Genomic DNA, 24,668 nt, shown 5'->3' on the forward strand with positions numbered 1-24,668 from the left:
CTGACTATGAGAGAAATATGAAATAAAATCTGCTTCCAAATCATGATCTGTACCTTGCAATTTATACTCACTATTTAGTTTAAGTTCAGCTCACCACCATCACATTGTTTTAATAAGTCCCTAAGTATGTAATTATACTAAGATTATTTAACGTTTTCTGGTTTTTCCATAGGAACTTATAAAGTCAAATGTTTAAATATAATACCAACTCTGTAGCTGGAATCTGAGTCAAGGATGATTATTGTAGTAACTCCTTAATTTGAGATCTGATCCTTGATCAAAAGTTTTGTATAGGAAAATACTGGTAAAATATGTTATCAGGCCAGGTTGACAAGTATTGTAGATGAATGTTTAAGCCTTCTTTTCCAAAAAGTACTTAAACTTGTATCTAAACTTGAAGACTGTGGGGAAGTCAAGTTCCCCTACCAAACTTATTTCAGGGCATTTACTCAATCTAGTAGATGGTTTTAGTTTACTGAAAAGGAAATAGAGCAAATGAAGAGAAGAAAACACAGGGAGATTCCCACTTCTACCCAGACCAAGCTTTAACCATGGGCAGCAAGGCAGTGAGCATCTGACAGAATGAGCACTAAACTGGACAGATGCCAACTTTTTTAAGATGAGTAACCTCTCCCAGCTGGAGCCTTTTCATTGCAAGGAAAAGGCAGAGCCACCAATGACTTCAGTGGCGCAAAACCAGAGCACTCCAGAGTGGAAGAATTAGTTCACGGTGTAGTTATTGGCAAAATTTTGGAGAGTTTATAAACATAAAAAACAACTCCCCATAAAACACAATTTTAAGTGGTGCTTGGTTTAGTATAATTCACTCTATGTCATTATTGGGTTTTCTGGTTGACTAGTGGTTGACACTTGCTTCATGAACCGCGCCATTTGACAGTGGGATTGGTGTTTTCCGTAAGAGTTGCTGTTCTCTGGCTTCACTTGAGCTTACTGATGGTGCCTATATAGCTCCTAATACACCACCAGGGCAACAGCTGGGAATATACTGTGCTCACAGATGCACCTGTTTCCTCCCTATAGCGGAACTGCACAGGAGATGGACTCACAGCTTCATTCTCTGGATGGACAATTAATATCCTCAGGAGAGCAAGCTATAGAGGTCTGTTTGCTCTGCTGAGAAACATAAATACAGATGGGTGCAGCTGCCCTCAAGTGTCAGCTTTATTACAAGGCAGCAGAAAGAGCTGAATTAGGTTTTTGGCAGCTGCACCAGTCTGTTACCTTATACAGACCAAATCACCGTGCTGACCTTCTCTACTCCTTACATCTATCTGTCCTTTCTAACCTGCCAGTTTTGCATAATACTGAATTCTTTTTACACATACCTGCTTAGATAAGATAGAATTTTTCAACCGCAAAATGCAGTAACATGTATTGACTGATTAAAACCAGATTTTTTTCCACAATAAAACCTCTTAAATAAATACAAACTTTCAAAAATGTTTAGGCAGACATCTGTAGAAACCAGGACTTCCGTAAGAATGTATAAATTGTGGTTCTTTAGATAACCTTTTACTTTCTTTTCATATAGATGTCTGTCATTAGCTTTGTGAAAAACTTAAAATTTCAGTTTTTGGAATAAAGACTTCCTAGATCTTGCTTGTACAAGATTACACTATGCATCTCATGAGCAGGAGCTCATGTTGAATTCTTGGTTTTAAGTACATTCCATGTCCTGGGAGGTTGGAATTAGATGTAGGATGCTGCAGAACAGCTGTGCAATAGTTCAAGTTCTCCTTAACCCCCTTCATTGCACTGGATTAGCCCATGGGGAAAAACAGGAGCTTATAAACCCTCTAACTCTCCACAATAAGTCTTTAATGACACACTTTAAATGTCATTTGTTTGGTATTTGTTATGTTCCTTTAACACTTCAGCTTCCAGTTTGACTCCTTCATTGAAGGAAAAAAAAATCTAACATATTGTGACCTCAAATATATCTACACTTTTGCAAACCTTTATTAACTCACATATCAGTCCAACATACATTTTTGCTTTTAATTTGCTCAGATGCTAAACCTATTCTTTCTTGATCCTATATTCCTGATTATTATTCTGGTCCTTCTTTGATTAATTAAAAGTAGGACTGAAAAAATCCCCCATATCCCATTTGGATATCTTCTAATAGGTTAATTGAAATGGGAACCTCTAAAAAAATGTTTGTCCTATATAGTCAGTTTTGTCACTTCCTAAACTGGAACAAAGTTCTTATAACATTTGAATGCCTGTTTAAAAGAAAATGTTATTTTAATTTCATTTTTGTATGTCCTTCCATTACAATAAGGAAAATAACTAAGCAGTGTAAGTTTCATTGGCCTGTGTTCTTGGTAACCACAGTCCTTATTATGGGCAGAATAGTTTTTAAGGTTATATATTGTTTGTTTCTGAAGCCTTACAGTACACATCAGTGGAAAACTTTTGCTATAGTGTACTATATGTATATTTCTTGTCCTGTTCTTTTTCCTCAAAGGCCCCAGTTATGAAATTTCTCTAGTGCTCCAAGGAAAAGAGAAGAACAGTGAAGGAAGTCTAAAAGACTGATGAGTATAGTTAAATCAAAGGGCAGAGCTATGGCTGCAAGTGGCAAGGACTTTCAGCCATATTTGAGGTATATTTGAGGACATGGCTTTCCAGAGACACAAGAGTGCAATTGGAGGTTTTTCCTAGAATATTGCCTTCTCAGATTTTATGTGGTCAAGAATTTGAAATGCTTGGATTTCCTTTAGTTTCCACAATGTCCTGTATTAAATAGAGGTTAATAAAAAATTAAGTTACATTCCTATGAAATATAAAAATAGACACAGCTTAATTCATACCATTGAAGTCATAGTGGCTTCAAATGCAGATATTTTCATTGCACTTTTAATAAAAATAGTCCTGGACAGTTACTTAACAATGCAGTATCTCATGGGTCTTTCCTTGTGATATGCTATAATCACTTGAGATAAATATCTTAGTCCCCAGAAGTGTATCAACACTGCTGATAGCTGTTATTTCTTTACACATAGAAATGTGTAGCGCAGTTGTCAAGCTCTGTACATTTGAGACTTGAGGTCAATCATTCCTATTAACTGCAAATGTTATCGTTCCCTGGCTGGAGAAATACATGCATTTCAATCACATGTATCCTGCAGAAGAGTAGTCACCTATTTCGGGACAATTACATAGAATAAAAATTAGCTCAAGTTCTTCCATGTGCATGTGACATGTCCATTTAAATAAAGAACACCAAAGAAAACATTAAACTCACATACACCCAAAACCTGGCTGAAAACCATATTTGATATTTTGGCAGTTATTCCAGATTTGATTGGCAACTTTTTTAATAGATAAGACACAAGTCCTGGAGGCAACAGGACTAGTTTTTGGGGTATGTCACCACAACAAGGTGGAAACGTAACTGGAGCACAGGCAAGCATAATGCCTTCAAACTAGGAGGAAAAATAGTCTCAGTGAAGATGTGGTTGAATGGACTGTGTTAGTGACAGGGGGTATATTTGTGATCTCTAGCCAGCCTGTATATACTAAAGACTGATCTGCCATGTCAACACCACTCTGGTTACCTTGCTAGCTTGAGTAAGTTAGGATGTAATCACATTTCTGCTTTACAGTGTTTTAATTCTCATCTCTGTTTTACTGCAGTGTAACTGTGTGACTTTTGTTTATAAACTTTAACCAACTCGATTGGAAAATACGTAAGCTCTGTTTAAATTTGACCATTTGTAAAGAGGTGATGGAAAGGTGGCTGTAGTTCTCAAGAAACCTATATTATTACTAAATTTAATTTCCAGTGTACAAAGTTGTTTTCTTCTTTAAACCAGGAGGTAGTCAAAAAATATGCCTTACTCTGCTCAGTTTTACACCAGGATCAAGGAAACGCAAACTGCAGTCAGTGTTTGCTGCTGAAAGGCTTTGATCATGGTAGATTCAATGTAAGTGGTGATCAAGGCTGTTGTTACATGTACTATCCTACAGTGTGTGAGTCTTAGCATATGCTGCAGTTTCAGTGGACCAGTTCTCACATCTTTCCAGTAAGCAGTGAGCCAAAAATTCAAAAGCATACTTATATTTACCAATGGCAGGAACAATAATATTTTAATTAGAAAAATACAGTTGCTTTACTGCAAATGGAATTTAAAATCTCAGTGTAGCTGATAACTGTGTTTTATTTTGTGGCCTTTTGAATAGAGAGTTTTATGGAGCAGAAAAATGCTTCTGAGAAGATGATCTCAGGGATGTTATTGTTTTATCTGCTGTGATGTAAGACAGGAGCACACAACTCAGCGTTTTTCTTCTTTAGAATCTTACATTAATTTATTTTGACAGTATTTCCAATCCATATAGTAGCTTAGGACTATCTGTTTGTGCTACCTTCCAATTTTAGACAAGCAATGCTTTGCGTGAGACTGTTAATTTGGCAAAGGGCATGGGTTCACATTTGGTTTTCATAGACTGATAGATTTAAAGGCCAGAAGAGACCACTATGATCATCTAGTCTGACCTCCCACTTCAATCAGGGCACAAGCCTCACGCAATCATTACTGCAACATGATCATTATTTGAGTGTGAGCTAGACAGCCGCTTAAAAATGTGATCAGTCCTGAGTTGCCTTCCTCTAATTTTTGGCATTAATTTTTCCAACTTAAACTCTAGTCCCTGGATCATATCATTTTATAGGCATGCAGAGTCAAAATGAAACACTATCCTTAACTGTCCTTTTCAATTACATGTCTGTGATTTCATCTACTCAGATTTTTCCCAAGATTATAGGAATATTTATATGGTATAGTTGTCAGACCATGCTAAATGGACAGTAAGCATTCTTTTCACTTTACGCTGGATGTTGTAAAAACAGTTTCAAAGCACGCATGGAATGTCAAGATCCTGGGCTAGGTCTGCATTGATAAGTCAGGAAGCATTCAGCCTTGCTTTTGCTTTTTGAGAGCAGTTTGCCTTTACTGAGTTAACATGCGTGAAGCCTGTCCACAGAGCAAATGCACAGCAACTATGGTGCTTCTTTAAAGAAAAACAACCCCAGTGTTTCTAAGATCAGTTTTTAATAGACAGATAACAATGAAAATTAGCAACTGACAAAAAAAAGATAAGGAAAGGTAGGTGCAAATGCTTAAGAAATTACAATTTACCGAGAACATTTCCAGAAATACGATTGTAATTTGGTTCACTTCACCTAACAGAACAGCAGTAGATGGTTAGGTGGGAAGAAGGAAGATATTTTGAGTAAGATTATTCACATGTATTTTCACATGTACTCATCATAATGTGAGAGCACACTTTCTTCAGACTTAAAACCTGGTTACAATTCACTCTCTCAGGAATTCTGGTCTACATCAACTGGATCAATATTCCAAGATGGCCAGAGCTCCAAATCTAGCACTGTGGTTTTGCACAGCCAAGGAAGTTCCAGGTGCAGATGTGAAATGACGTTGCAGCATTTTAGAAAGTCTGTGAGCAAACCTCTGCTTCCGAAATTTAAAATGTTTAGGCTTTTTCTGGGTTCCCCTATGTGGAGTAAAGACAGAGGGTAGAGCTCAAATTCTGTTTCTGGTACGTACTGTCATGTGGTAGCCAAAGTGGTACCATGGTCTGTATAGGAATAAAATAGGGGAAAGTACTGGAGGACGATACTGACAAGAGAAAATCTGCATAAACATACTGCAAGAATTGATCATGTTTAATGACCTTAAAGACTTTCAAGTTAGGCCACTTTTAAGAACTGCCATTCAGTACTGGACTAGTGAAACTGGAAAGATTAATTAATTTCAAAAGCAACACCAGGTTCTTGTTATCTTGTAAAGCATTAATATAAACTGATGTTCTTAACAAAAGTTTAACAAAATTCTGATCATTCTTGACTTAATAAAACCCAATCCCTTGCATGGAAACAAAATTCCATTTGTTCCAGATTAAAAACTGCACAGTTCAAGGAGCTAGAGCATGGGAACTCCAGTCTTTCTAAGGCTATTCACTTGTTACAGTTATCTTCCATTTTCATAGTCAGAAAATGCAGAGGATATCAAGAGACTGTGTGAAGCCATAATAATATATATGGTTTTATGTTTATATTCACTGGATAGGAAATTTATGCTAAGATTTTGTTCTTTATACAGGATATGTATTCAGAAATATAGATTATTATATCCAGGATCTGAAAATATCATGAATATAATAATCTGTATATAATCTATGGGTCAATACATTTCTGTTTCAGAGCAAAATACTGAATTTTCATGTATTAATGACCTTAGTTGAAGATCACTAACTTTCAGTTATCTAAAATCACTACAATGTTCCATAACTGTACAAAATTAATATATAATATTATGAAGTTATATAAATACAATTTCAAGACTATTTGCACGTTTGGATCATCTTAAGGAACTGTTTTTTAAAGAAAAAAGTTATCTGATACTGTAATTATATATGGTATTTTCACTTCGTGTGAGTCTCAGCCCTACAAAGGGACATCTGACAGCACAGCAAACATGCCTTTGCAATTAAGATTGTTCACAGTACAGCTTATGGAAATCTAAGATACAGCTCAAACAGTTCAGTAAGGATGCCCATTCTTGTTACTCTTTGTTTTAATGGGCTATAAAATAAATGTAGTGTAAAAGGTATTTTTACAACCAGTGATACACAATATGCATAACTGTGCTGGGAAGAAAATGCCAAAATTATGTGTTTCAAACAGCCACCACGTTTCTCGGAAGGGTCATATATGTAAAACCATCAAAATCTTGTTCTTTCCTTAATGGAACAGAACTGACTACTCTGGTGCTTACGGCATTAGCCCTGGTAAATGCCAAAATACATATGGTTCAGCAATGAAATATTGCCATCTTCATTTGTTTGTAGCCATATGCAAGAAGGAGTAAGGAGACCGCACAGCTGCAGAAAGGGAGGGCAAGGAACAAAGTGTTTTAAAAGATCATGAAATTGGCAGGGATAACAGCACAAGAAAAAACACACACACATACCCACTCCTCTAAATGGATGTATGGAGGTGGTCGTTGTGGGGAGTGTGATAGAAGTCAGATGAGTTACTGGTAGCTGCAGGCACTGAAATGATAGAATAGATACATAGGAGGGAAAGTAGTAGTATGAGGAAAAGAAGACCGTTAATAAAAGATGAGGAGGCTTGAAATGAATGAAGGCTCTGCAGAGACACTACAGCCCTTGTTGGGAGGAAAACACGGGGCCCACTTCTGGTATTCTTGTTCAATACTTCCTAGATGCCAGGGACTGCTTGGAGGACAAAGTATACTTAAAAGGCAGAGACTGTCAGCTTGTCAGGAATACCAAGCAAGTGGCTAATCTCACACACTTATATAGGTGAATAAGAAATAGCTTGTCATGCTAGAAGTCTCCACTTATGTCAAAATTAAATATACGATCCTGAAGTTACTGACATAAATGAATGTTTACAGTCAGAACTCTTTTTAATGGCTTGCTTTTTTTAATATACTTAAATTGTATTTACCAGACCTTTTCATCTCTGTGGAAACTTTGCAGTTCTTGCAAAAACACAGACCTTTCCATGTCCATGTGCTTCCAGAAGCTGAAATTTCGTGTAAAACAGCAGTTTTCTCAGGATATGTAGTAAAAAGTGAAGAGTTAGTAGCTGCAAGTTCCAGGGTGCACAGTAAAGTCCTGGTCCCAAGGCAACCAGACCAGGGAGTGGGTCACAGCCATCACAGACCTGCTCCTCACGTGCCTGGGTTTCCTTTCTGTGGATACAGAGGGAAGAAGGGAGGCTGGAACATTAGTTGCTAGATCTCAATCTCATGTGCAACTGCAGAGAGCCAGGATGCAGCTTCAGATCCATTAGCTGGAAAGTTCTCTGCTCTCCCATGGCTGAAGATATTTATGGCAGCCATAATCAGTTGATAAAACCATCCCTCTAAAGAACAGTTAGTGAAGGCACAATCTGTGAGCAGATACTTCATTCTTCTGTGTAGAAAGGAAGCTTTTCTTTAGAATTATTTATTAAAAAACATAACTGCTGAACTAGGGGATTAAATCAATTATATCAACCCCCTACAGTACTGCAAATCCCAAGATAAAAGTGCTGACCTGTCTACTGGTCCTTATAAGTACAGTTCCAAAGGGGCATGTGCTCAGAGACCTCAGTTAGCAGCTGGCTTTTAAATGCATATGTTAGACTGAGAGAAGGAAATAAGGAGTCAAAAATGTTCTCAGTCAAAATAAGCCATTTCTTTTGGGGAAATGTTTAACTTTTCCTGGTCTTCTCCCTACTTGTCTTTTTTTTCCTCCTGACTAAAACTAATTGCTTAATCTAGTTTTTAGTGGGTCCTTGGAAACTCTGTTTTCTAGAACTCATTCTTATCTTGAACTTTTCTTCTCTCTTGTCTTGCATAGACAAAACATTTAATCTAATCAAACATATAATGGAATATACCAAAATGAGTGTCTCATGTTCATACTTGTATCATTAGATTTTTCAAATATTTACCTAAACATTAAATTCTTTGAAATGCTAATGTGTTCCTTTCTTTTTAACAGCAAAATTTGGAGAGTAACCTCACCAACCTTATTAAGAGGAATACTGAGCTGGAAACTCTTCTGGCGAAACTCATTCAGACCTGTCAGCATGTAGAAGTGAGTACTGAACTCTGTTTGAAATAGTTATAAACCTAATTACATTCACTCCTAGTATTCAGGAGCAAAAGTTTAAACAAAAGCAAACAAACAAACAAACCACAAAAAAACTAAAACAAACAACAAGTGCAGAACTGAATTAAAACATTGGCAAATTGACTTGAAGCTTTTTCACTGATAAATGGTATTATCAATACAGATAACCTCCTTTACATTCCTTCCTGTTCTGTTTTTATTATGGTATGTTAATATGACCTCCACCACTACTACACTTGAGCACATCACCTATTATCTGCAACATGTTTATTTTTTTGGGTCCTTTGTGATTCATAGTAATATTTACAGGAAGAAAATTAAGGCAAAGAAATAGGAACACTCAGATCCACAACTGCATTTAGATTTTTATTAGCCACTGTTTTGTTGTTTTGGTTTTTTTAAAATCAGAATTAACTATCTAAATACATCTATGGCGTCAGAAGTCATACATGAAATATATTTATCTTCCAAAGAAGACAGGTGCTTACAGGCCTTTGAGTTCCTTCATTTACATATTCCACTCTGAGTATCACAGAAAATCTTAAGCATGCAGAAATCTGAACCTATATTTCCCAGATATCTGGGGAATTTTCTAGATGTCCCTATGGACATAATAATTCAGCCATGGGAGTGGACACAGGAAGAGAGTCCAAAACAGGTTCTTGTTTAGCAAAACTTTTCTTTTTACTTTTTGCCATGGAAGTTCTCCATAGGGCTTCTTATTTTCTGTGGGATTTTTTCAGACTAAAATTCAGCAATCTAATTAAGCCCAAAAGCAACTTTTGTTTTTAAATAGATTCAAAGTCACATATTAAAAATTTGGCTTCTGCTTCAGTACCTTGTTGAGTGTGGTAATCATAGAATCTTAGAATTCCCAAGGGTAGGAAATACATCTTGAGTTAACCCAGCACTGCCATTTCACTGCTAAACCACATCCCGAAGTGCCACTAATGGCACATGCTGCGTTAAAAAAAAAGAGACAAAAAAACTCACCCAAAAAAAGCAAAGCAAACAAAACCAAGACAACAACAAAAAACCACCAAACCAAACCAGACAAACAAACAAAGCCAACCAACCAACTGTTCTTCCAAAGACATTGTCTTATCAATTTTCATATCTGCTCCACAGCTGTGGAGCCTCACTAATTTCATGGAGCTCAATAAAACCATTAAAGTCTATCCACATGTATCAGACATGAGGTGAATGGTTTAATTTCTTTGTACAGGCACCAATAACACCAGGCAGAACAACTGGAACGACTGTAGTAGGTAATGTGAGACAGAGATAAGGCACATTTTCTTCCTCTGTATATAAATCTCAGAGCAAACCCCACGGAGCAGACGGGCTCAGGACAGCATAAGGCCTCTTCTTCAGTGGTGGCCTATGTCCAGGATGTGCTAGATTTGCAAAATTTAAAATTGCTCCTCCATCTTCTCTGCAGTTCTGCAATATATTACCAACTCGAAGGTTTAGTATTACAAAGAATCCAACTTGTTCAACTGGTAACAGATGCGCTACTGTCCCTGGAGTCCTGTTGTAGAAAATTTCTCTGTAGATGTAAAGCAATAGCAGCAAAGTTGCTAATGAATTCCTACCATGTTTTATTCATCAAATTAGTCTAATTAGCATTTAAATTAGCTAAATATTAAGAAATGAGCTTCAGTCAAAACCCTGGACCTCGGCTGTGCTGGAAATCTGGCAAGTGGGGATGTTGGAGTAAACTTTAAAGTTATCTCTGTTCCTCAGAGCTCTGTGAAAACTTCAGATATGATGTGCATATCTCCAGCATTAGGGACACTGTGGCTTAGATAGATTTTTAAAAAGTCAGTACACTCTTTCTTTTTGTTTCTTTGTGATAAAAGTTTATCCCAAACCAGGAACCCAAATGAAGTAAACAATATATTGGTTGAAACATTAATGTTACAAATTTAAAATTACAAAATATTAGGAAAGGAAACGACTGTATTAATGTTTTCTTTTTCATTTTTTGATACAATATATTACAGATAATGATATAAAATACATTCTACAACATTTGTAAGCATGTAAAAACATAGGTAGTACAGTTTAAAAACTACTGTTACATACTTTGATTTTCCTTACCTAATTTGAATAAATTTTAATGTTGATTTAGATTTTGGGGGGTTTAAAACCAGTTTAAAAAAAAAAAAGCTTTTAGTTTCACATATAGTTTGAACTCTGAAAAGCAAAGGAAATTATTATACCTGCGTTAAAGTTACCAAGTTTTTATTAAGGTATATATAAACTTGAAAAAGTTATGCTAACTAACATTTATTTGTAGCTATCAACAGTAACATTTTTTTAAGCCTTTGTCATGTTGTAAGCCAAAAAATTCGGTATTACATGAAAAATTTAAAAATAATGTCTTTTTTGGCTTTTGATATGGAGCAGAAGCTGATGTTTCTGAGAATGAACAACAAACAGACTCTGTGTGTTTTGAATAAATTAATCCTTGCCAGCCAAACCAAATGTTGTCACAGAGCCACTGTTTCTCATCAACAATGTGAGCTGTCAGTGGCTTCCCAGCAACCAGCTTCACAGCAGATGAGTGATCCCCATGCATCCTTCCCAATAGTAAGTTCATCTGTAGCAAAGGCCAGATCCCAATCTCTCTGTGTTTTGAAACTAATGCTTATTCCTTTATGAAAGAGTTATTTTCACTTTATTCTCACATGAGCAGGCGAGCACTGATCGGTGATGTGGGTTATGGAAGCTGAATGCCTTCCAGCCACTGGGGAGGGTGGATCTGGGGCGGCCACTCATCACAGCAATGGAGGCCTAAATCTTAACTATTTTTAGATGGAGTTTATCAATTTATGATGGGATTTATCCTGATCTTGGGAGACGCAAGAAGTCTGCTTCCATTCTTGCATTCTGTGAGTGGTTCTGGTCAAAACAGTAGGAATACTTTTGTGAATAAATCAAACCAAACTTGTATTCTATACTGTTTTATGTACAGAGAGATAATATTAAACATTTTATAATAATAATAACAATTTTAATACCTGAATATCTGATTCCATGCTTAACATGGGTGTATAGTCTGTGCTAATAGTTTATGGTAACAATTTTTAAAATGCCATTTTCTCAAAAGGAACCACACCCTGAAATGTGAATGCTAGAGATTGTAACAGTCCTTTCTGTCCCAAATCTTTCTGTTTCTTTGCATGTACACTGACACACGGGGTTTTCTCGTCTTTCAGATATAACCCTAACATATTTTTTGTTTTACGCTAATTTTTCCATCTTTCCACTCTCCCTTCCGCTGTAATCCTGTCTGTCAATTCTTGGTTTTTCAGAAACCCCAAAGGCTGTTAATCAGGAAAGTTTTTTTGTTTTCCTTCCTAGGAGATGATGGCAGGTCTACACTCTCCTCGTTTTGGCCAGGCTGCTTTCTGCAGAGCACCCTCTCACTCAGGGCAGTTCTCTGGATTGGCGCTGCCGAGGCAGCTCTGCTCCCTGCTCTCTGTAGGGAAGCCAGGCATAGCTGCCTCCCCAGGGGCAGCAGGCTCAACTGCATAAAATGATAAACTGTTTCATGGGATAAATTATAGCTTTCTCCACAGACTGAGAAAATTAAATGGAAATGGCCACAACTCAGATATATATTTGTTTGTATTCCTAGTCTGCAGCATTCACACATCTCATAGTATCTGTAGAAAACTTTTTTAAGAGCATTTAAAACTGTCTTGGATAATTTTACCTTTAAATTTTCTGCAGGAGCCTTGGACAAGTCTTCAAAAAACACTGTTGTAAAATTGGGATTGACAGGTTTAGGATATGGCAAAATAGGTTAATCCCTGGGTGGTGGCATCCCTGTGGTCATATCAACCCACTGCCAGGTTTCCCTTCTTCCTGCTGTGTGCTGAAGTGCCCCAGTGTGGCCACACATCCCCTGCCTGTAAGTGATGCAGCACTGCCACCCTCCCTGCCACATTCAAGGAGATGGGAGCTGCACCCTGCTCTGATTGCCTGTGCCTCTTCCAGCTGTATGCAGCTCCAGATTTAGCCACTTGAATCAGGGAAGGACATAATGCTTCAAACACTTACTTAGGTTCTCCCCTTGGTTTTAGTGTCACAGGTTTCTCTGGCTGACAAAGTGGTATGTCACAGTAAATTTGCTTCTTTGTCATAATTTCCATTCTACGAATGTGTGAGGTTCCTGCAGAGGTTTTTCAGATCATGGCATTCATTGACATAAACAAAAAATTTGAACATCAGTCTCTTATGCCAGTTACTTCTTTTCTAAGCAATTTGAGTTTTGTTTCTGGATTTTTTTCTCATCTCTTCTAGGAAATATGTGATTAAATGTCTGTTATACAGTCAATGTCATGAAGCTTCTCATCTGTTAGGCAGAAACATAATCTGAACTCAGCTTGAGGAAAAATTAGAGCAATTATCTAGGGGGGAGGGGAAAGGAAATAGGTTTTGCTTGTAGACAGCTTTATAACATCTGTATCTCACTCTTTCTGTTTGTTCTGTTTTGTTTTCAATTCACCAAACATCATAGGAAGCAAATTCTGGACACCACTGCAAAATAATTTTTGCTTTCATGAAGAAGAGAAGGCATTTTCCTCTGTGTAACCCTCAAACTGCTGCATCCTTTCCTTTCTGTATGTGGTGGAAATGCTCAGTTTCTAGCTCGCTTCTGAAGATCTGCTTCAGGCTAAATCTCAGCATAAAGTTCCCAGCCAAAAACTGGGTTTGTGTGTGTCAAGGGGTGTTATATAATCACCTGCATAAAAAGTAGTACATTGAAAGACCCTTTATTTCACTGGCATAGATGCTCAACACTCATACATATTAGATATATTTTAGGTCAGTGTAACAGCAGTACTGCAAAAGTGATGAAGGTGGCAGCACCTGAAATTTCCTGCTGTGGCCATTTTTATGTATGACTGATCAAAAAGAGATTAGTCAAATGGTAACACTAAATAATGGAAATTCAAGTTTCTGGTAAGACTTCAGCTATGAGAGTGCTCCTTCAAATTTTGTAGCAAAATGTCTACATCAGCTTGTGTATGAGATACATACAACACTTCTGTTACTTGAGGGACAACAAAGTCAAAACTCATCTGTCAACATGGTTCCCTAAGGACACTCGAAAAATAAAGAGTCTTTGTGACAATAAAAAACAATGAGTATCCTGTTTTCACTATTTTTCACGGTATTCGTTCCTTGAGATTTGGGATTATTTTAGCCAAAACTCAAGTAAACTGAGAAGTTCTCAATAGGAAAATTTAGTTGGAAAACCTGTATGTAAAATCTGGTGACTGAACTGCAGCAAATGGCCTTCAGTCATACAAAAGTGGCCACTACTAGTTTGGAATAAGGAATCTGCTTTGCTGGGGATTCTTTTTAGGACAGGGCCAATGGGTCAGATAAGTGCTTACCATCACTGTGAAATGCGTGTGATAATTTGGCAGATAACTTGGAAAGTAGCTGCACTGAAATTTTCTTTTTCTTTTGCCCCAGTATCTTCCATTTATGTGAAAATGCTTGTTCAGCATCTACATTTATTTGCTATGTTTAAGTGCTAGAAGTAAATGACATTTTTTGATTTCTGAAATAGAAAAATATGACTTAAAGGAAGTCAGGAGTTCTCTCTCTCAATAAGAGACTAATTAGCAAACTTCATGATGTGCATAAAACCCTAGGGAGAAGTTCACAGCATTTTTTTTCCTTGTAATGAGAGAAGGTACAAGAGACACTTTCTCTATTAACATTATTTTGATGAAATACATGGCATGATCTCCTTTTAATTTCTAATTACTTTCATTCTACATTTAATTCCACTCTCACAACAGTTGAATTAATTCAACGGAAATCTCAGGTAAGCTTTAGGCAGAGTCTTAAATTTATATAGCATTAGAAAAGAGAAACTTCAGAAATAAAAACTAACAAAACATGCTGCATGACATATGGCGATACAGAATATTCATTCAAGGATGTCCTAAGTTGCATGCCTAGTAAGCCATAGCCTAGTAGTCAAATACTATTTCCCTAAAGGATTATTAAATTGATTTCACAAATTACTAATTAAAAGTATAATGGGTTCTATATACACATAGATCTGCAGCACTTATGCATACATTTTATGTACAGATTGGGCACCTGCTGGAATACATTATTGCACCTACAACCGTTTTGTACCATCTGTAAACTGGAGTAATAATTATGGTTGTGTCACACAAATTGTATACAAACTAACAGCAGTGCTTGCCACTGCCTGTGAAGGTGGCCAGTTCCCATTCGTTCCATCTCTCTCTTTGTCTCACATCCATACATGTGCATGTGTTCAGCTTTTGTTAAACTGATATTCTTGCAAAACTTTGTCCTTAGACTAGTAAACGCAGTTTAGTTCTCTCTTAACCACTGGTTAACTAATGCAGCAAGTAATATTTTGTGCCTGCCTTCAGAGACCGTAACTTGTTAGTCAAAATGTTGTCAATTTATGGAACCTTCTATCTCTGAGACATTTATCTTCATGGGAACAAAATACTCATGAGTTCTTCCTTTTTCTGCCTAACATAAATAGCTAAACAGGAATTAGAGCAACAAGGAGGACAAAGGTATTGTTTCTCTTGCGAGTATGTTAAACACAAGGCTAAAGACCCTGGATCCTGGATGAGAGTTTTGAGTACTGTATTAGTTACAAGGGCACTGGTTTCATCTTCATTAAAGAGTGGGCAGTCCTTTGAATTGTATTAATTATTTTATAGCTTTTGCTTTTCTACCCTAAATGAAATGTACCAAGCGGAATATTTTGCTCAGCGTGGAACAAAGGTTTAATTTCAGCAGGGAAAACAAAGTGAAAAATTAAATTAATGAATAAATGTTGTTCAATTTAAAAGTATTTTCATTGTTCAGGTTCAAAGAAAGGACTAACATAAAGGACAAAAATAATGCATGAAAATAAATTAATAATATCACCTTTTTCCTGCATCTTTAAAAACCCACATCCTCCTAGGGCTTAGTTTCACAAACAGTTTAATCTGGTCTTAAGACTCATTGATGTCAAAGGTCTCTCCACCTCTGTTTCTACCCTCCCCATTGTACTTCTCTACCTACTGCCCTTGTGTCTGTCACATCAGCCAGGTGAGCTCAGCCCAGACATTGCCCCACGTGGCTGCACCAACTTCTGAAGAAGGAAATAAAATGGAGAAGACCTATGCAAGTTGTGAAACCATGGTTTGTCTCGCAATAAATGCCTTTCTCCATTGTGCTTTCCTATCCTGAGAAATGTCAGCTATAGTTCCAATATGATGCTGCATTTGTATTTTGTAAAAACAATATTTGTTTCATTGAAGCAAGCGTAGTCGATGGCATTTACAGATATCAGCATAATCATCTCTGGAGTTGACCTTTATGAGAACTTTCCAGACCATCCGAGTTTATTTTTTATATTTTTAATGGGATTAGTATAAAAACAATTAGTTGGTTTGGTTTGTTTTTTCCTCCATGAAACTTCTGGTTCGGTTTTGGTTTGTGGTTAGATTGTAAATGTCACTAGAGGATTGCTAGGTATCTTGCTGGTTAGTTTCTCAACAATGTGTTTCAAAGTGCAGTGAGACAAAAAACTTTAAAATAATATTTTAGTTAGTAATATGAGTATTTCAGTCTTCTAAAAAGGGTTTGCTTTTAGTCAAGATTGGGGCAGATAGTCTTATCTGCCTGACCCAAAGTGGTTAAGCTATCCTGGCCTAATCGATTCTCCATTCACACAATTCCTAAGTAGCCAGCGTAAGTTGGCATATTTTTGCACTGACCTTTGTTTAACCTGCTCTGAGACTGCCTCTAAACACAGGTCTCCTAGTTAGAGATAGGTGTGGAATGTAAACAAAAACAAAGCCTCTGGCACACTTGAAATGGAAGATGACCATTTCTTTTTCTTTTGCACCATTTCAGAATAAAGGATTTGTTGAAGATCCGTTCAGATGGCAAACTGAGTAATACCATGTATTTCCAAAGGCTCAGTTTGTCATAATAGATAAAATCAGATTTACACATAGACTAGACAAAGTCTGAAAAAGTTATATTCCAAGAGTTTCTTTTACTCTACAGAAGACTAAATTGAATAATCCATAATATCAAACAGGGATATGGAATGAAGGAAGTTTGAATTCATGACCCTCATTCAACCTAGCCATCCATAAAAAGAAAGAGAAGAAACTTTTTCATAAATGTGCATTAATCATTATCCTTTGTATTTCTATTAATTAAATAAATGAAACATGGACAATGTTAAAATATTACGTCAATGTATTGTGGATCTATGAAGAAAAGTTATTCCCTTTACAACACAGAGGAAAATAGAGGAGTATAATCCTTTAATTCATCTAGGGACTCTAATCCAAGAAAATGTGTTCCACATCTACATGACAATGAAGAAAGTTTTCCTAGATAAACAGGTACCAGCCATTATATGTAATCACTTTGGATTTTTTTATCCCAGTTTCTGAGCTTGGTGTAAGAAGGAATTTAGGCTCAAATCTGGAGAGAAGTATATGACAATGATGTACAGTTGTTGAGTGGAATCATACCATTTGCTTTTCTGATGTTTTTGTTTTCTTGTGAGTATACAGTCATTCTATAGCTATCAACTCAAATGCATAAAGAAAAATTCATACCTCTTCTTTACCTGCATACCCACAGCTACAAAAAAATTATTTTTTGAGGAATTGAGACTATTTTTATATCGTGAGGCTGAAACTCAAATGCATACCTCAGTTTCCAAAGATAAGGCTGTTTCTACCACCTACTTTCTTTCACTTTGCATAATCAGTACAGGACTAGTAAATAAAAATTGCTCTGGTTTTGATGAATTTGTCCCAGTCAGTGTAGTCTTAAAAAAGCAGGCCACCTCTAATTTAGGGTGTCTTATTTTGCTTGTCATTTAGAGATTATTTGCCAAAAAGACACATGAGGATTTCCACTTGTGGACAGTATTGCCTCACCCATAAGGAATCTCAGAGTGAGAGTTTTGTTCCTGAAAGGAAAACTGTGCTGAGACACTACAAAAAATCCTTTTCTTCAGTATATTAGTTGATGAAGTTTTTGTGGGTATGACTTTAGCCCTCTGACTCTGTTTGCCTTTGAATTAACCATAGAGGCTCCACTGTAATCTCGAATCTTTAGCCATGCTGTAGTGCTGTGATTTCTCAAACATCTGCTGGGGACTTTGAAACCACCACATTCATTTTCTTATGACCTAAGCTGCAATTTAATTCAGGTCTCTGAAGATGAAAGCCAAGGAAGCCTCTACAGAGAGCAGAACACTTCCAAAACAGTTCTGAGGCTGTGGAGACGGGAACAGCTGGCCTGCTCTCCCTTTTTGGTTGGGAGGGATTGTTGTTTCCAGGTCCCTGTCAGACATCTGAGGAACCCCTATTTTTCTTTTTTTACTACAACCGCTTCCTGAGGTGAAGTGCAACAGTCCCTATCCATCTGCCTGGAAAACCTGGAAAGAAACTTGAAATTTGTAAGGTGTTTTTTTTTTTTCAGTAACCTGTTTGAGATCTTTGCATATTACAGAAGTAGGAATAAATTCCCCACAAAAGCAGGAGGACTAGAATCAGTTCTTGCTTGCTTGTTTGTAGACAATGTCATAGTTCTTGCTAAATCATAACTAAGCCTCTACTTTTTACTGTGGAAAAATGTAGAATGTAAAACCTCAAATATTTTCACCAGACAGAACTTGCATTCCTTGGCCAGCCCCAGCTGGAAGTTATTGTCAAGGTTGTTGTTCATCAAAGGACTCAGGCAGAAGGCAAAGCCTTATTCTGGTATTTCTGTAGCACCTGTACAGTGGAGCCCTGATCCATGCCTATGGGTCTTTGGTCTGACATATGACTCCTAGGAAACAAAAAAGTAAATAATATTCAGTGGTAATCTCACAAATGGTCCCTTTAGGACCACAGCTAATATAGTGCACGTAAAATTAGGCATGTGCTCAATTATAAAGTTATTACTCAATCAGAGGTTTTGTAGACTGAAAATGTGATTAAGGAGTATTTCAGCTTGAGAAAAGCTCTAGATTAAATGTTGGGGCTTGGGGTTTTTTTCATACAAAGCTCAGACGTATCATATAATTTTGGAATATTCCTTTCATTTTTAATAAGCTTGTGCAAGCTATACAGTTGGAAAAGTCTTCAAATGAAGTTTATAAAAGGGTATACTATTCAAATTTCAAAGAAAAAAAGAATTCTGCAGTCAGTGAACAAGAAATCCAAAGGTTTTTTCCCAAGCATTTTGTTTTTCTTAGTCTAGAGCTTTTTAAGTTAAGATTCAATTAATACATTGTTATTCAAATCAACCAGAGCATTAAATGAAACAATATTGACTTAACCTTCCTGTTACTCTGTGTTTCATGACAGTTATCCCAAAAATTAATTAGTTCTGCTTGACAAAACGAGTTGGTGATGTAAGTGTTGCTAGAAGTAACACTTTGAGTGGAAGCTTCTCAAAAATCCCGTGAAGTGTTACTGTAATTAAGTGCCAAAAGTGTTACCATAATTAAGTGCTGAAGTTGGCTCTGGTGTGAGCTGACCTTGGTATTGACACAGGAGTTATGCCTACAAGCAGTGGATATGATCACTGCCTCTGGTTGAGCCTGTGTAGGATTCCCCTTGGTGGAATTTCAGTCTACTTGTGAAACTGAAGTCAGGGCTGGGGAAACTAGCGCACTGAACAGCTTGTTGAGAACAGCCCTGCAGAGTTTTGTGCTCAAGGAAGGTCCATGATGCAGCCAAGGTGGTGGGACAACAAGGAGAGGCAATAGGAAGGACAGTGCTGACTGATTCATTTTTCCAGGCTACCTGAGCTGTCAGTGGAGAGACACTGGCACTGCTGGAGGCTTTGGGTGAGCTGCTCAGTGGTCTGTCTCTCCTCATGGACTGTGGTGAGAAACCAGGCATAGCAAACAACTAACCTAAGGAGATAGGTAGGCACCTAAAACAGCACGGTGGAAGTTTCTTCATCTTCGCCTTCTGCACACAGATCTTTTCAGCGCTTACAGTTACATCAGACCCCTTCCAGAAACAAATGTATTCTCTCTTCAATATCTTGATATCTGAATTAATAACTAAGCTTTTAAAATGTGCAAGCAAACCTTTATTTTATAAAGGTTTGAGGAGGATAATCCAAAACCTTGATGAAAGCAAGCCTTTGCAAAAAGTCCCCTCTTTGCCTGGAGGACACTGTGTATTTCACATAAGGAGGTTATTTGTAAAATTGGTCCTGGTCCAAATTTAGATATATAAGCATTTGCTTAAGCTAAACGAGCTTCATAATGTGCTTACAGGTAAATGCGTGTTTAAACACATTGTTGGAAGGAAAAAAAAGGAATGCTGATGCAGATCAAGGGGCTCATCGGACTGAAAAAATAGCCAAGGGGTGAAATACAGTTACTTGTCACCTGAAACTGTTGCCTGTTATTGTTCACCACTGATTCTTACTAGCACAGTGGAAAAGGTGACATGGCTGTAGGGGCAATTAGCCTGCTTTACCTTCTTACCCTCTTTTACTCTTAGCAAAGTGCAAATGGAAACATAGCTCTGAAATCAGTCCTTTCAATTTTGCTTTATTCTAGATATGATTAGACCGTTTTGTGTTTCTCTCTGACTCTTTACACATACGTGTAAGCTAACCAGACTACTGCTGAAGGGGAAGTACATTTTCTTGTTGTACAAAATGATGACTTTTCACCGAAAAAATCCACCTCCTCCAGAAAAAACCATTTTCATCTGAGAATCAGAACTTTTCTACTATCAGTTTTCTTGTTATTTTTTTACAAAAGTCAACTTTTTCCATAGAAAGTTAATGTTCTTTGTGAGCTTTTTTGCATTAGAAAGTTTCATTGGCTCATATTTATACTTTAGAAAACTGCAGGAGCACATCTATTATTTTCTGTCTGATTCACTGTGGAGGCAAAGCAGAAATAATAAAGGCAGTCAAGACACATGACTTGGTATTGTCACTTGGATCTTGGGTAGTTTGAAACTTTTGGGAACCAATATGTGGACATATATGGGTATCATTAGTTCACTTCCTTTCCAGTAAAAGAACTTGGGGTCATTAAATGCAACTGGAAGGAGGGAGGTTCAAATCCCTCTAAAGAGAGAGTTGCTCACTTTCCTCTGAGTTAAACTGTGGTGCTTATTGCTGTAGAATGGTGCAGATACTTAAAGTTTCCAGGAGTTGAAGGAGAGACCAAATAAATCCATGTAATACAATTCTTCTGAGGATTAATAATGATGTACAAATTGTGTCTGATTCAAGATGACTCTGAGCTGCAAATGGTTGGAGGATGAAAAAACATTCATGGGAGTCATCATACATGTTGGGACTTTTTCCTAACGTACTTTACTAGCAGATCCTGGCACTAGCAGCAGTGAGAGAGGGGATACTGCACTAGATGGATTGTCTGATCCAGTACTCGTGCTCTTAAGTGCACTAGTGTTCACTGCAGTCCTTTATATGGCTGGAAACTGTGCTGTGTTAAGCACATCCTGAAGAGACGTCACTTCTCACTGATGTGTGGTAATGACTCAATACTCAGAGGACCAGGCTTTTCTCACGTGGGTTAGAAATACCTGATTATCTGTTTGCAAGTCCTGCCTCCTGTAAACAAGACATTGAGACTCAATTCAGTATTTCACAAAATACAAGAAGAGAGGAGAAAATAACATACAGATTATACACAGAAAGAGCAAAAAACTGCCAAACACAACATTTTTGAAATTACAATTTTCAAATTAGAAAAGGGGAAAGGAAAATGTTAAAAATGGTTTTGTTAATCATCTTTTTCTTTGTAGGTAAATGCGTCCCGCCAAGAAACCAAACTAATGGAAGAATGTGACCAACTCATTGAAATTATCCAGCAAAGAAGACAAATAATTGGAACCAAAATCAAAGAAGGAAAGGTAAAAGATTTTCTTCTTTAGGTCCCAAGCAGGTCAATACTGCTTCCTTGAGTTTACAGCTTTTTTGACTGCAGGTACTATTAATACAAAATTGTAAAAGTTTTTATGTAGTCCTAGGCTACTGCTACTTTCATGTAAAGAAGAATGAAATACTTGAAAAAATTAGTATACTAGACCTCAACTGTTTATTTGGCATTTCTCTTACTAAGTGTAATTGTGTTTTTTAAGGATGAAAACAGACACGATGTCACAATCAGTAAATCACAATTAAATTATGTCTACTTAATGATTCCTGAACTATGTTTTATGCCTGACAGTTTTTCCCCCCTAGTTTTTACTTTCACAAAATGTCACAGCATTTGGAATCGTGTCTGGCAATTATCTACATGATTTTTTTTCTAGATAATTTCATTATTTATTCAAAACTATCACATAAAGATTTTATTCCAGTCATTGTGTGTGTGTGTGTGTGTAATTCATGTGAATAGGAAGTCTTAATTCATCTACAAAAAAAGATATTAAAAACATGCAAGAAATTAAATTGTGTGCATTTCTAATTCCTGAGGTTCAGTGATTATTCATGGCAAACATATTGAGCAGAAAAAATCTCTGATATTTAAGTTTCGACACATTTTGCTAGCTGTTAACTCAGAAATGCATTACAGTTGAATTAATATTTTTATTTGCTAGGTGCATAGCATTTACTCTTTAACTGCTAACCTAACTAAGTCAAATATAAACTCTTCTTGTGTGGGAAAAGCTCAGGAAAGGAAGAAAGTCAAGAGCAGGTTAAATGGTTCATGTGGCTGTCAAGATATTCCAATTAACTTGAAATGAAAAACCTGTAGGCAGGGGCTGACTTAAACATGTTTGAAGCCACAGGTCCTGTACACTGCGTGACAGAACCTGAATTTCCTCATGCTGTTAACAAAATATAATTCCCTTCAAATGGAATAGATGGTCGTCTTCATGTTTGCTTCAACTCTGTTTCTCTGTGCAGTGAGACCAGATGTGCTGCCAATGAAGTAGCAAACTTTCCATTCATTTGGATTTGTGCTATATACATGATTGTTTTTAAAAACTTTTTTTGCAAAGATGTGTTCTAATATCCATTTAGCATGGAAGATTTACAATACATTGACTCCAAATTTATTTGAGCAGAGCTGATATCGGAATCTGTCCCCATTCTTTGTTCTGCTTTGTTGAGCCAAAAGTGATATCAGTGGAGGTCCAGTAAAGATCTGGAATGCTTTGACCCAAATGTTGTATATGTTGAAAGATTTCATGGGTTCAAGAGACTCATGTGAAAAGCCACAGAAAATTCTACCCAATGTATCTTCTTTTAAGGGGGCCTTTCTGGAAGGTAGGGCATGACAGATCTCTCTGTAGGACTGTAGTTACAGCTACAGAGCTAAAAACATTCAGATGTAAAGTTCTAGCTGTGTCTACAAGCCTGGAGATTCAGCCTTGAAGTCACACAAGTCTGAAAACCCAGTGCAGCTCCATCTTTAATCTCACCTATCACCTGAAACCTACAAAATCCCTCAGATCTTGTAGCAGAAAAAAAACCCAAATATCAACTAGATAAGATAATTTTAGGGTAGATTTCATTCCTACCATTGCAGAAGTGGGTGGGGAGTGAGTGAGATGAGACTCTTCCTTTTACAATTTATCATCCATTATCTTCTTGAAGAAGATATAAAAAAAGAAGCAAGCAAGCAAAAAACATATGTCACAAATCATTACATGCCACTTTTGACTGCAAAAAACTCACAAGGTAACATTTATTTCAGTTCACTGTTTACTTTTTAATTAATAAGAAGATGAGCTTCTTAACACTGCAATGAACCTTTCCCAGTTAGACTGGCGTAGACCAAATTGTAATCTCTGCAAATGCACAGGCAGAGAAAGCATTATGGCATTAGTTCATCCTAGAAGCTGGTCAGATCATTAGCATTATTAAAATTCCTGCATTCCCAGCATTTTCCCTGCTTTGTTATTTCTATCTTTAGAAGAAATACTAATGTTACATGACATTAATCATTTGACCAGTATCTTTTTTGGAAAGTTTTTCAAAAAAGTTTATTTTCCTACTTATTTCTGTTGTCAGATAGGTATACTAAGACACCCTCATCTATGCTTAGGTTGCAAATATATCTGAAATTTAACTCAGCAGCTTCATAGCTTGTGCCCTAATTCCTGAGATTGGGAATGTTATCTTGATCATAAATTTGGATATTTCTGCCAATCCACTTGGTTGTTAGTTTCCTCATTTTGAATGTAACTGGCTCTTAATGTGCCTTTCTAAACTCCAGAATTACTTAATTTCCTTCCTATTTCTTACTCCTATTCAAACTATGATCCTGATGTGATAACAATGGAAAGGACTCCCAGACCTTTCAGGAACTATTCTAGTTCCTGGAAGTTTTGTTAGCCAACATTGTCTTTAAGTGGAGGATTGACTGTGCCCTTTCCTAACCTTTCAGCTAATGATTACAGTCACATCTACTGTGTTTATCTCCAGCACATATGTTTGCAGTAATAATAATCATCTCTCCAGCACTACTGTGCTTTTGTCCAGTTAAAAATATCCAACAAGAAAACACCCTGTTTGACTAAAAGCACATAATGAGGTCAGGTGTATCTTCTTAGTAGAACCGAATAGTCTTTTTCTGTTAAGTTATATTTTAAGATTATTTCTTTTTATGAAATTCACTTAAGTAATAGGAAAAATGCAGTTAATCTATAAGATGTCTTTAACACAGATCTCATAATTTCAGGGAATGGTTAACTAAATAGCCCTTAGTTATCATGTAAGCAGAAATTACCAGGAAATTACGTTCCTTCTGCTGGAAAATAGGCCAGCTGTGCTTGTTTTGGCTCTCTCCCATTGTTTTCCATGTGGAAAATATTCAGGCAGAAAGACTGTGCCTGTCCCTTACTGAAAATGTTGCATGGCTAGATGGAATTCCCCACAAAGCTTGTGTGAAAGAAGCTCTTGTCACCAAAGTCATTCATCTTAACTCC

At 36.8% G+C, this 24,668-nt stretch overlaps 1 protein-coding gene across 3 annotated transcripts in view; it reads left to right on the forward strand.

Moving 5' to 3' along the window:
- Positions 1 to 24,668, forward strand: part of MID1 (midline 1) — a 242,024-nt gene that overhangs the window by 189,085 nt on the left and 28,271 nt on the right. For all 3 annotated transcript variants that reach the window (XM_032680610.1, XM_032680609.1, XM_032680611.1), the window contains exons 3-4: positions 8,566 to 8,661; positions 21,534 to 21,641. In XM_032680610.1, the coding sequence (XP_032536501.1) occupies positions 8,566 to 8,661; positions 21,534 to 21,641 (204 nt within the window). The remainder of the gene's footprint in view (positions 1 to 8,565; positions 8,662 to 21,533; positions 21,642 to 24,668) is intronic.

The sequence above is a fragment of the Chiroxiphia lanceolata genome, chromosome 2, assembly GCF_009829145.1.
Source record: "Chiroxiphia lanceolata isolate bChiLan1 chromosome 2, bChiLan1.pri, whole genome shotgun sequence".
NCBI lineage: Eukaryota > Metazoa > Chordata > Aves > Passeriformes > Pipridae > Chiroxiphia > Chiroxiphia lanceolata.